Source organism: Brienomyrus brachyistius, chromosome 13, assembly GCF_023856365.1.
Source record: "Brienomyrus brachyistius isolate T26 chromosome 13, BBRACH_0.4, whole genome shotgun sequence".
Taxonomy (NCBI): domain Eukaryota; kingdom Metazoa; phylum Chordata; class Actinopteri; order Osteoglossiformes; family Mormyridae; genus Brienomyrus; species Brienomyrus brachyistius.
In genome coordinates, this window is record NC_064545.1 from 7,810,110 (window position 1) to 7,824,205 (window position 14,096).

At 43.9% G+C, this 14,096-nt stretch overlaps 2 protein-coding genes across 2 annotated transcripts in view; both read left to right on the forward strand.

The window, feature by feature from the left end:
* abtb2b (ankyrin repeat and BTB (POZ) domain containing 2b) overlaps positions 1-3,439 on the forward strand; it is a 34,975-nt gene extending 31,536 nt beyond the window's left edge. The window contains 7 exon segments of the mRNA XM_048973461.1: positions 145-323; positions 453-558; positions 664-766; positions 851-932; positions 1,913-1,981; positions 2,306-2,419; positions 2,551-3,439. Coding sequence (XP_048829418.1) covers positions 145-323; positions 453-558; positions 664-766; positions 851-932; positions 1,913-1,981; positions 2,306-2,419; positions 2,551-2,739 — 842 coding nt within the window. The 3' untranslated portion in view covers positions 2,740-3,439.
* Positions 3,440-5,705: 2,266 nt separating this feature from the next.
* On the forward strand, positions 5,706-7,760 carry LOC125706711 (zinc finger BED domain-containing protein 4-like). Its single transcript, XM_048973534.1, has 2 exons — positions 5,706-6,722; positions 6,902-7,760. The coding sequence occupies exons 1-2, from the start codon at positions 6,403-6,405 to the stop codon at positions 7,149-7,151; spliced, it is 570 nt and encodes a 189-aa protein (XP_048829491.1). The 5' UTR covers positions 5,706-6,402; the 3' UTR covers positions 7,152-7,760.
* Positions 7,761-14,096: the final 6,336 nt, after the last annotated feature.

The following is a 14,096-nucleotide window of genomic DNA, read 5'->3' on the forward strand; positions in this document are numbered from 1 at the left end:
TCCGATCAATCAATAACCCCAAATGAATGAGGTCTTTATAAGGAGAGTGGGTGGACCCTCAGTCTTGCAGCTTAGTGGGTAATGTGGGTTAGTCTGACGGGTCAAGAGAATAAGGGTGAGCGCTGACGCTGCGCCGCCCTACAGGCGTGCCATGGAAGCTCCACGTTTGGCTCGAGTCCCTCCGTAGCGCCCAGCTGCAGTCCAGGGCCGGCGTCACCCTCACACTTCTGAGGGAGTTCACCACCATCCGGGAGGAGGAGTACTCTGAGGAGCTTGTCTGTGTCGGTCTGCCCCTCCTATTCTCCATCCTCAAGACCAGCAAGGTGAGCAGGAGCACAATGCACATTCTGCGGGGCACCAGCAGGGGGCGCCGTGTAAATCCAGCCATTTCTAAACACCACAGTAAGAGCACAGACTTAAATAACACAAACTATCCCCCCCTCAAATGCCAGAATGAGGCGCTAAATCTTCAGGTGGGCTCCATCCTCAGTCACTGTTACGGCTCTGCTCCCCTGCCAGCCATCGCAGAGCTGAAGGTGGCGCTCTCAGCCCAGTTGGGTAAGGCAGCCTCTCACCACAGCCTTACTTGAGGGATCAAGCTGCTCCGGTCAATGGATCTTGTCTTCAATGCAAACCTTTGACTCCTCTCAACCAACTGCCCAGATCCCCACTTCCTGAACAACAAGGACATGTCAGATGTGACCTTCCTGGTGGAAGGGAGGCCTTTCTATGGCCACAGGGTCCTGCTGATAACAGCCTCTGAAAGGTGAGCCATGCTTGTCGAGATTTACACCGGTGAAGATCACAGTTCCCTTTTCCTCCACTAAAACGCCTCCCCGTGTCCGCTCAGGTTCCGGAACCTGCTGGGATCCTGCAAACCGGAGCGCTCCAAGGATGTTGAAATCCCCGACGTTAAATACAGCACCTTCCAGGTAAGCCAGTCGTCACGAGAAGCAGCTTACTTTGCAGATGTACTTTGCATGTACGGGTCTGTGGTTTTGCTCTGAGTCGCCGTTGCCAGCCCCTTTCAGTTCCTGTCACCCCTTAAGTACTGCCAAGAACGTACTGAAAAAAGAAAAAAAAATGTAATTCTCTTAAATAGGTTTTCCTATTCAGTGAGAGTAACCAAAAACGAATCAGCAGCGATCAGGAAATACACAAGAGGATTTACGCAAACAAACACTGGGGGCTTTTCATTAGTAACATATGTGACTCAGTTGCACAATGTAAGCAGCAAACACTGGGCCACAGCTGGAGGATGTTAAAGATGTTGGGAGGGTGGGGGCTGCCTTACAGTTACTGCTGTAATGTTCAGCATGCCCGTAACTACAGCAAGAGGCAGTATCCTCAGTGCTGGCTTCAGAGTCATGCTCTGCTGATATGACCATAGGGCAGTGTTTCCCAATCCAGTCCGCAGGGACCTACAGCCGGTTCACATTTTTGCTCCCACTCAGCTCCCTGCCAGACAGTCCACTGAGATGGGAGGGAGCAAAAACGTGGACCGCGTGGGTTCCCAAGCACTGGATTTCTGGCCATTACAGTCAGTCGATCTGGTCAAATAGATTGGGATTCAATCATGGGTGGGGTCTTCTCTGCATGCATCCATAGGCGATTTTACCAGGAGTGCAACTGTACCCTCTATGGATCAGACGAAAATGCTATTGGAACTCAATAAAATACATTTCTTTTTTAAAATTATGACTAACACAAGCCACATTTTCAAGCATCTCACTGTGTAATAATTTATTCTAGACGTATACATTATTATTTCTTTTTTTTTTTTCAAACGTATTTATCTGGATGGTCGGGGCCTCTCACCTAGCACCCCCCGGGAGAAAAGCGTACAGTCGCCAGTGCATGCATCTCCTTCAGCACTGGAACCACCGAGGCCGCTAATGCCTGTTTGTTTCAGATGATGATGTCTTACCTGTACTGTGGGAGTGCCGACGCCATGCAGGCCTCCGTGGCTGACATTCTGGAGGTGAGAAGGTCCCAGATCTTGCCTTCCTCAGTCAGAAGTGTGATTTTCACATTTAACAGCCTAATCCTGGGTAATTGGCTTGAGGCCGAATGCTAATTAATTTGGTACCACCGTAGAAGAATTACGCCTTCGTTATGTGCTGGGGTTTTAGCGAAACGATAGGTTCAGATGAGCTGTCGTGTACTCTGGCATGTATGTGATTTCATTTTCAAACATACAGCACAATTAGATTTACTCCACAAGAAACATATGGAAGTAAATGTACAAAAGGAGAATAGTGTAATGTATGGCTGTCATACGTCGTCTTTTTTTAACCACGTCCAGCTGCTGTCAGTGGCCAAGTTATTCCAGCTGGGGGCACTGCAGAGACACTGTGAAATCCTGTGTACTAAGAGCATCAGACCGGATAGCGCAGTCAACATCTACAGGATTGCCAAGGTGAGACCATCTGAAGGGTCAAAGGTTAGGATTGGTGGAAAACTCTATCCAATCACAAGGAATCTTCTGCGGCTACAACTTACTGTTTTAACTGATGGGGGAGGGGGGCATCTCTCTCGGCGTCTCTACAGGTCCGTGGGGCTGCGGAGTTAAGTGCGTTCTGCGAGGCGTATTTCCTGCAGCACATGCCCGAGTTGCTGGAGTTGGAGGCCTTCCGGATGCTGCTTCTGGGGACGGGGGGCCGCGATTCCCCCCTGGAGGAAATGGAGGCCATGCTTGTACGCCGGCTGCACTCGCTCTATGTGTCGTCCCGTGTGTGAGGCGGCCATCGAGGGAAGTGACCGCAGAGCATCGTGGGATTGCGGGTGTCTGTCAGCACATGTTTAATAACTTTAATGCTCTCAGCTCTGGTCAAAGATGCCTCAAGTTCCTTTTAATGACAGGAGAAAAGCACATGAAGAGAAAGAGGCTCCATGAAAAACGTGGCTGTGCTGCCCTCCAGTGGTCAGGGACGGCTCCGTTTCTTGGAGAACAGACCCAGAAAATCTCCCCTGTAACAGAAAGACTGAAATATTATCATCAGCGTAAAATGCTGATAATGTAAATATTTCTTGTTTAAAATGTGAAAAAAAAACTTTTTTATTTAAGGAGAGGAGAAAAAACTATTTACCAAGAACGGTACCTGATATATTTCATTGCAACTGAATAATGTAAGAGTCAAGTTGGTTTACCTATATCCTGTAAAACTTGTTGTCCATTTCTCTGACAGGCTTGATCTGCCATCTTTAGTGTAAACTCTGGCCACAGCTAAGTGCATAAGGACTTTGGTTCGTCACTGCGATGTCATATCAGAGATGCCTTTTCTGTAAAAAACAAACTTTGTCCATTAGGTAACCAGCTTTTTCTCTTTGGCAGAAGGCTCATTCCATCTAAAATGAAGGGTGGGTAGGCAGATGAATGCAGCGTGAGCAGCCTGGTGCTGCAGATATTGTAACCAATAAATCACCTTTCCAAACTGCAGAGACATTTCCAGGACAGTGTTGTTAACATAGCTAAGGGTTGGTCAAGAAAAGGGAAAATGACATCACAGCATACACCCATATGCCCACACAAGTATGCTGTTTTCAGTTATAAAATTTTGCTATAGCACACAGCTGCAATACAGGCTCCTCTCGACTTGCACAAAATATCCAAGATACGTAGAATTTAACCCAGAAAGTCCTAACCCAGAAAGATGACGTATAATTGAAAGTTAATTTGCACTTTATCTTTTCATTTATTTGTCTTATTTTAGTATGTATTGCTAGGAGTTTTTGAGATAAAAGGTGTCTCGAATGGTATGGGAAGGTAAATTTGACTCCCGTAATGTTTTTACATTACTTCCGTTAGTCTAGAACTGCCTGTATCACTTTGGTGAACATGCAAACAGAAGACGGCAATACAAGTTACTGGGTGAAATAACCTCGTTTTAAATACCGCTACTCTGGCTCCACCTGCTGCTTCTCTGGCGGTACTGCCATGCACCGTTTCTGTAACATATTTTTAGTTTCTCCGATCTTTAACATGTGGAACACTGTGGACCAAACAGATGCACCTAAGAAAGGAAAAGTCCATAAGATTTTTCTAAACATTCCACTTGCATTAATATTAACTCACAACCATGAGCAGGAGAATTAAGAGATATTAGGTGGTACCTTGGGCGGAGCTTCATTTGGCTATTGCTATTGGCTTTGGCGTATCCCTTATTCTGATTGGTCGAGGGGTTATGTCCATATATGGTATCATACTCTTTGAAGTTAACGATCACAGGCTCCTGTGGGCTTTAAGTCTTAAGTCGTCTTGCTCTCGCCAGGTTTTTGTACCATGTGACATGGTTACGAGTGGTGACGTTTTTCAGCGCCGGCAAAAATCGAACAAAATCTAAGCATGATGCATTGCGTTGGGACCAGAATGCATTGCTTTAAGCCAGTGCTGCAAACGGCTGCTTGAAGTCGAACGCACCCAAAGACAAATACAGCAATCGCACGCAGAGAGAGAGAAAAACGGGAGGGAATGAGTGCAACAAAATGAGTGAGCGCAGGAAACGGAGTAAAATTTGGATATATTTCAATTACATTGACAATACAAAGGCAGAGTGTAGAGCGTGCAAGGTTAAAATATCATACCTTACAGGCTCTACAAATAACCTGCATCGGCACATGAGAACTGTACATCTGTCAGTGCAGTGGGAAGAAAAAAGACAAGCAAGTGAACCTGCTACTAATGAAAGTGCCAGTTTGTCAACTGCAACTGTTGAAAGTGCCAGTTTGTCACTGTCTACACCGTCATCCAGTACAGCACCACAACCACCTAGACCTACAACCTAGAGCTCTGTGAGACAGTTTGTCACTGTCTACACCGTCATCCAGTACAGCACCACAACCACCAAGACCTGCAACCTAGAGCTCTGTGAGACAGTTTGTCACTGTCTACACCGTCATCCAGTACAGCACCACAACCACCTAGACCTACAACCTAGAGCTCTGTGAGACAGTTTGTCACTGTCTACACCGTCATCCAGTACAGCACCACAACCACCTAGACCTACAACCTAGAGCTCTGTGAGACAGTTTGTCACTGTCTACACCGTCATCCAGTACAGCACCACAACCACCTAGACCTACAACCTAGAGCTCTGTGAGACAGTTTGTCACTGTCTACACCGTCATCCAGTACAGCACCACAACCACCAAGACCTGCAACCTAGAGCTCTGTGAGACAGTTTGTCACTGTCTACACCGTCATCCAGTACAGCACCACAACCACCTAGACCTACAACCTAGAGCTCTGTGAGACAGTTTGTCACTGTCTACACCGTCATCCAGTACAGCACCACAACCACCTAGACCTACAACCTAGAGCTCTGTGAGACAGTTTGTCACTGTCTACACCGTCATCCAGTACAGCACCACAACCACCAAGACCTGCAACCTAGAGCTCTGTGAGACAGTTTGTCACTGTCTACACCGTCATCCAGTACAGCACCACAACCACCTAGACCTACAACCTAGAGCTCTGTGACAGTTTGTCACTGTCTACACCGTCATCCAGTACAGCACCACAACCACCTAGACCTACAACCTAGAGCTCTGTGAGACAGTTTGTCACTGTCTACACCGTCATCCAGTACAGCACCACAACCACCTAGACCTACAACCCAGAGCTCTATGAGACAGTTTGTCACTGTCTACACCGTCATCCAGTACAGCACCACAACCACCTAGACCTACAACCTAGAGCTCTGTGACAGTTTGTCACTGTCTACACCGTCATCCAGTACAGCACCACAACCACCTAGACCTACAACCTAGAGCTCTGTGAGACAGTTTGTCACTGTCTACACCGTCATCCAGTACAGCACCACAACCACCTAGACCTACAACCCAGAGCTCTATGAGACAGTTTGTGCAAAAAGCTACGACTCCAGTAAAACAGAACACAATTGATGAGGAATTGGCTAAAATGATTGCATGTGATTTCCAACCTTTTTCAATTGTGGAAGACAAAGGATTCAGAACCTTTATTCATGCTCTCAATCAAATGTATGTAATTTCAAGCAGGAAAACTCTCTCCCACAAAATTATCCCAAACATATATGAGAGAAAACGTGCTTCACTGCAAGAGAGAGTTTGCCTGACAACTGACTGCTGGACGTTCCCCCCCACTACATCCCCCCACCACTACCACATCCTACATGTCAGTTACTTGCCACTTTATTGAAAATTTCAAGATGGTGTCCTGTCTTCTGGATTGTTTTGAGTTCAGTGATAAACACACTTAGCAGAGGAGCTGCTCAAACTGGCAAAAGTGTGGAAAACAAAGTGGTTTGCTGTGTCAGTGACAATGCAGCTAACATAATTAAAGCAATTAAAATCCTGACATGGACCCACCACCCATGTCTTGCACACACAATTAACCTGTTTGTGAGAGATGCTTTGAAGGTGATGAAACCCACTGTGGATGAAGTGAAGGCGATAGTGAGATTCTTCCACAGGAGCACAACAGCCACAGAGAAGCTCAAATCTACCCAACGACAGATGGGCATGCCTGAGCCCAGGCTCAAACAGGAGTGCATTACAAGGTGGAACTCAACCTTTCATATGCTAAAACGGATTCTGGAGACCAAGGGTGCAGTCATCTCTACTCTGGCTGTTATCAGTGCACCAGTTGATCCTCTGAGACGAGAGGAATGGGAGGTGCTGCAGGAGGCATGCACAGTTCTGAAGCCATTTGAGCAGGTCACTGTGGAGATCAGTGCACACAGGTACAGTGTACATATGCTATTACATTATTATTATTGTTATTAATACTATTATTCAGTTATCATTTTTATTAGTTGTTGAATTATTGGTATAAAAAGTAGATTAGACAAGAATGGAAATAATATACACTTTTAAATAAAACAAAGCATAATGTTAACAGTTATTCTTTACTCATTTTCAGCGACGTTACAGCCTCCAAAATGCTGATCCTGTGCAAGGGTCTGCAGAGAGTGACAGCTGAGCACCAGACCAGAGTGACCACAGGGAAAGTGGCAGAGTTAGTAGCTGCTCTCTGTGCATCCATGGACAGAAAGTTTCACAGAATAGAATACAACAGTGTTCTTTCAGAAACCACCATGCTTGACCCAAGATGCAAAAGGTTGGCCTTTAATGAAAACAGGGAGCGACTGATAAAGCTCTTCAGAGAATAAGTGCAGCAGCGGTAAGATACGACCAGCCGGCTCCACTGCCAGGGGGCCAAGAGGGAGAAAAGGGAACAGAGGATGAACAAGAGGAGCCACACATATCTGCAGTTTGGAGGTTCTTTGAAGAACGGGCAACTGGAGACACTACAAGAATGAATCCCTCAGCAGATGCAACGCTGGAAGTGAGATCGTATCTTGAGGAGCCTCTTTTCCAGAGAAGTGCAGACCCGCTGAGCTGGTGGGAGACCAAGGCTTCAGATTACCCACGTCGTACGCATGTGATGGCACGGAGACTGTGCATTGTAGCAACATCAGTCCCCTCAGAGAGAATCTTCTCCAAAACACGGCAGATAATAACAGAGAGAAGAAGCAGGATCAGCCCCTCAAAGCTGAGGCACTTGGTCTTTCTTAATGCCAACCTCCTTTAAAGACTAAAGCTAAAACTGTTACCTGGATGCTACTTTTTTTGTTTTACACATCATTTATATTTTGTTTTGTGATTCTCTAAGCTTATGTTGTTTCACTGTAAATAATTTTAAATGTTGGATCTTTTTCTCAAATTGAGATGATTTTGTTTTTGTACCTTAAAATGTATTATTCTGTTCCATGTTATAAGCCATATAATTAATAAACATTTGATACAATGTATGTTTTGTATGTTAGTAATTCATTTCACTAATAATTTTACATTATTTTTGGTAATAAATTCATTTAAGCACCAAAAAAATCTGAAGAGCCACTTGGGAACCAAAAGAGCCGGAATTCCCATCACTACATGGATGGGGGGCACATAAGTGTAGGCTAGGAACTGTGGAATCAGGCAAGGGTGTAAGAATTTAGGATACATTTTTGTTATTTTAAAGAAGGTGTACATCACTATTTAATTACATTTAATAGGAACTAGTAAGCTGCATTTAGCACCATGCAGCAAATGCACATTAAAAACTTTAAAGAATAATGTCTTAGTTATTTTAATAAAGACATCCTACAAGGATGCCCCATGGCTCCAGCTTATATCATTACAAGTTTGATTTGAGATGCTAGCTGGAGTAGCATGTTAAGTTGACAATGGTAACTGAGCTGCAGCCTGTTTGATAGTTAATGAAACATAGTCCAAATTCAACAGTGTCAGTGGTCATCCACTATGCAGCGAGACTACAGATTGACTATAACGACCTGTTTAACCGCTGGCGTTATTTTTAAGAATTTTGACTGAATAAAGCCTTAGCTATTTTAATAAAAAGATTTTTTTTCAGTAAATGGTTGTTCATGTTCATGTGCACAAACACACACACGCCAGTGGTCAGGGCCTTTAGAGTTTAACTTTCGGTCGGTGAAAGTATAGGGCTGTGATGTGTAGGCAGGAGGTCCCTGGTTCAAGCCTCACAGAGTAGTACTTTTTATTGCTGTGATGTCACCCGGCAGATCATCATAATAAAGCCTTAACAGTTGCTGGGTCAGAGGATAGAGGGTGGCGCGAAACACAGCGTGACTGTGTTTGCGATTCAGAAGGTCCCTGGTTCGAACCTCACAGAAACAGGTGCTACGTGTGTGCGAATCCTTTATTTGGCAAGATAGGGAAAAAAAAAACATATATACGAAAAACACAGTATCAAAGCAGTGGTGGCGAATGGCGCTGCAGGCTAAGCCTCTACATCTGTGATCAGAAGGTTGCTGGTTCAAGCCCAACCTTGGCAGAAGAGATAGGTGGTACATGTGTGCGAATCCTTTATTTGGCAAGATTGGGGAAAAAAAGACATATATACGAAAAACAACATACAAGTAAGAGTGGTGAGTGGCGCTGCAGGCTAAGCCTCTGTATCTGTGATCAGAAGGTTGCTGGTTCAAATCCAGCATCAGCAGAGCAGCCACAGCGATGGAGGAGGGGCCACAGTGATGGAGGAGGGGCCACAGAGAGACAGGTGGGACATGAGAGCAAATCGCAAAAAAAAAAAAAAAAAAAAGTTTTTTTTTTTTTTTTCCAAAAAAGAGTGGTGAGTGGCTAATCTCTGCACTTGTGATCAGGTCAGTGTGCTCAAGCCCGCCCTCAGCGGAATAGTTACAGGACAGACCCTTGAGCACACTGACTGATCCTGCTCTCTCTCTCTCTCTCTCACACACACACACACACACACACACACACACACACACACACACACACACACACACACACACACACACACACTGCAGGGTCAGCCAGCGCATCCAAGGACCCATCCTGTATCCATCCTGCTGAGGGCGGCCTTGAACCACCAACCTCAACTTTCTGATCACAAGCGCAGCGACTTAGTCCACTGAGCCACTCACCAGTCCCATTCGGAGCTCATCTTTTCGTAATTTTGACTCTCAAACACGTACGGGTCAGAGCAGATCCAGTTTACAGATCTGTGGTGATTTCTGAACAACTTTTTACCCAGATCCGGTTCAGACTCAACTTGCTATGTGGCCCCTCAGAATTGGGACACCTGCCTTTACACACACATGAACTTTAATGACATCCCATTCTTAATACATAGGCTTTAATAAGGACTTGGCCCACCCTTTGCGGATATAACAGCTTCAGCTCTTCTGGGAAGGCTGTTCACAAGGTTTAGGAGGGTGTTTATGGGAATTTTTGACCATTCTTCCAGGAGAGCATTAGTGAGGTCAGGCACTGATGTTGGATGAGAAGGCCTGGCTCGGGGTCTCCGCACTGATTCATCCCAAAGGTCTTCTGCCGGATTGAGGTCAGGGCTCTGTGCAGGCCAGTCAAGTTCCTCCACACCAGACTCACTCATCCATGTCCTTATGGACCTTGCTTTGTGCACTGTTGCGCAGTCAATGTTGGATTAGGAAGGGGCCATCCCCAAACTGCTCTCACAATGTTGGGAGCATGAAATTGTCCAGAATGGCTTTGAATGCTGCAGCATAAAAAGTTCCTATCACTGGAACTAAGGGGCCAAGCCCAACCTCTGAGAAACAACCACGTAGCAGCGTGTTTTCCTTCACTGCATCCAACGCTTTGCATTGCACTTGGTGATGTAAGGCTTGGATGCAGCTGCTTGGCCATGGACATCCATTCCATGAAGTTCTCTATGCACTGTTCTTGAGCTAATTTGAAGACCACATGAAGTTTGGAGGTCTGCAGCTACTGACTCTGCAGACAGTTGGTGACTTCTGCACTCTGTGTGCCTCAGCATGTGTTGTCCCCGCTCTGTGATTTTACGTGGCCTACCACTTTGTGGCTGAGTTGCTGTTATTCTTCCACTTTGTTATAATGCCACTATTAGTTCACCATGGAATACTTAGTAGCAAAATTTCACAAATGGACTTGCACTGGTGGTATCCTATCACGAATTCACTGAGCTCCTGAGAGCGACCCATTCTTTCAGAAATGTTTGTAGCAGCAGTCTGCATGCCTAGGTGCTTGATTTCATACACCTGTGGCTATGGAAGTGATTGGACCACCTCAATTCAATTATTTGGAGGGGTGTCCCAATACTTTTGGCAATATAGTGTATTTCCATATTGTCATGTGTATCCTGTTGTACATGTCATCCTGTTGTGTCCCTAGCCATTGTGTAACTATGCTACTGTGTGTGGCCTCCCCCCGTTTGCCTGCTGTGTGTGTCGCTGTGCTGTTCCTTAAGTATGATCCTTTTAAGGACGACATTAAAGGAGCAACTTTGTGTCTGGTCACACATCGCGATCACCAACCTAAAGTTAAACTCTAAAGCCCCCCAACCTCCGGGGTGTGTGTTTGTGCGAATGAGCATGAATAAACATTTACTGAAAAAACATATTTATTAAAATAACAAAGTTTTTAAACATGTGTTTTTGATGCTTATCACTAAATGCTGCTTAATAGTTCCTATCCGGGGCTGCTCCCCCAGAGACAGTTGCTAGTCCATATAATGCTAGACCGTATAGGTTCACACCTAAAACATGATGACAGGGCTTTTGCCGTTAGAAAATAACACATTTACTTAAAATAACACATTGACAAACATGACAAATGTTTTTTATCCCTTAAATTATTAAAATAACTAAGCTATTAGTCTAACAAAGTTTTTAAAATGTTTTTGAAGTACGTAGATAAATACCGCTCACTATAGTTCCTATCCAGGACTACGCACGGCGCCTTCTCCTAATCGAACGCCCTCTTTGCGGTGTCTTGTTTTATTAAATCTGCTTGAAATCGGTTACCTTCCATATTGGAATGTTGAAGATGTTTCTGAAGTATGTTGCTAAATACCGCTCACTAGTTCCTACAGCTATTAAATTAATAATGAATTGGGAGTATCTTATTTAAAATAAAACTAACAAAATACAGCTAAATTGTTTTATTACTTAAATCTTATTGATTTAAAATTTTATACTAATTTGTCATACAACCGTTGAAGTTACGGCACTTTATCTCGCTGATTAAACAATTGTACTTCATCCAACCCCCAGGCCCGCAGCGGGACGTCCGGGCCTATGCCAGAGCCCCAGAGCTGTGGTGTTAGAGATCGACTTTTATTTAAATTACGAATATATTATTTGATACTATTTACAAATCAGACAGATTAACAAATAGAGGTAATGTGCTTTCTGCCAGGATGGGGCTGCTGGCTGTGTGCTTCTCACACTCGGGACCTGCGGTTAAATGAGGTGTTACAGGCACTCTGCAGGCACCCTGCAACAATTTGTCAACCGGCGGCCATTTTCTTTAATTGACGCTTCCTTCTCATTGGCTTATCGCTCACAACTCTTGCGCCGATGCCTCGCTACCCACTGCCGCAGACATTAGCTGACTGATATGTCTAGACATGCAATACGCATAAATCCCCCTAAATACAGGATGGCTGTGTTTTACCGATATAAAATAGTACATTATGTTTAAAGAATAACCCTTTAACAATACATAACTACTACTTTTACCATTTAAAACTGCCATACCCTCTTTCCTCTCTAGCTAGAAAAGCTTGACGCGTCCGGTGACCCCGTTAAAAATGTTAAAAGTTTTATTATGCCTTAAAACATACTTTAAAAATCGCATTAATAAATTGATGTAATGTATTTTCTTCTTTTAAAGACTACTGATTCCAATTTGGTGCCATATGCTTTTATCTTGTAGGCCGCAGGATAGCGCCATTTCTACCAGCTACAGGCCGGGGTGCGTGTGGGATATTATGCTTAAATCCTTTATTAATTATCGTTGGCTATATGCTTTATAACACATTTTATACTTATTTTATACCCACTTTAAAATTCAGAAAACTACTTGCCTCAGCTGTTTTCAATAAAAGATGGTGTTGTGTGGGGATCGTGGCTCTACGCACAAGCGCGACATGGAGAGAGAGCGAGAGTCATTTTAAGAAGGATTGCCCACGTTATTCCTTGATTCTTGCTGCCGAAACGCTTATGATGTTTTATTTTAAATAACACATTGGCCGTTTCCTTACTTAAAAAAACGTTATGGTTAAAGGTTCTTATTTGAAATAAAAGGGGGCCCTTTAAAAAAATATTTTAAAAAATGTATGAATGTATCATCAATAGGTTACAAAACTAAAAAAAAATTGCAGACATGCTGCACTGGTAACTATTACTAGGAACCATCCACTATTTTCTAACCAGTTAACCAGTACATGATAAGGTAGTACAGGGCACAACATACATCATGGCACTTGCAGGCTACAGGAGACCAGAGTATACAGAGGAAGCCGATGCAACACAGGAAGAATGTGAAAATGCACAGACCCAGAGTAAGGGGTGGAGATGAACCCAGAAAAGTGAAGGCGCAGTGCGGTCTATTCACTGATCGAGCCGCTGTGCAGCCTTCGTGCTATAAATACCTCACCGAGAACTTGTGCATTAGCTTTACACACTGGCAAACAGTCAACTACAAATTAACCAGTTAGAACCATGACAGAAGACAACTCCGGCAGAGAAAAATCATAGCTAAAGAAAAAAAAACTGCAGGTGAATTATAATTCTTTTATCTAGAATTCCCTTATTAGGTTTCCTGGCCTGCCTGGATTTCAAGCATTAACACACCGGCGTCGTCGGGCACCTTTCGCATTTTAGTTTTCCATTAACCACTTCCCATTAAGTGCACTTTCCAGGGTGACCAGAGCGAACGTCCAGCACCTCTACGCCATGCACGTGGCAATAACCTACTCCGCTTGTGTCATTCCGCTAAATGTTAGGCAACCATTTTCCACACAAATCTAATGCTTAACCAGTAGAGGGCGACGCTGAGCCTGGATCCAATCACGGGCAGCACTGAGAACAAGGTAGGGGGAACGCCACGGATGGGGTGCCGGTCCATCATGGGGCACGTGCATACATACGGTCAAACATGTGGATAATACAGTTACCAGTTCTCCTAAAATGCATGTCTTTGGACTTTTGGGGGAAGCTGGAAGACACCTATACTGAAAATAAAACCAATTTTAAGACAATTGGAACTGCCCTCTACTAGCGGGAATCGATATCGCTTAATTAAAATAAGAGGAATAATGATGAGATCAGTAATATTATTCCAGTAGTTACGTGCCTATTTAAACTAATTGAATACATGTTAAACTGCCTGTAAAATCAATGTATAAAGAAAGGCATAAACTTAGTCTGTCAACAGTGTACATTTCAGAGCTGTCCATGGTGACAGACATCAGCTGAAAAACAACATTCACTGAGAACAGGAAGTGCTGGTACATCTATACTCAGTATGCACATTCACATTAATGCAATTTGCAGCATTCTTATTATGCAAATTAAATTATAAAAGATTATCTAAAGGTATACATACTCAATATTCATACTCAGCAGGTAGAAGTAACATACTGATGTATTTTTATAGCAGGATCCATACAAACTTTACTTCCAGATACTGTAGCTTAAACATTTCCCATATTGTTAAATGCAGAATTATTTTTTACAAAAATTTGGTACTTGCTGAAACTAATTCTGAAATAAAACCCTATTTTT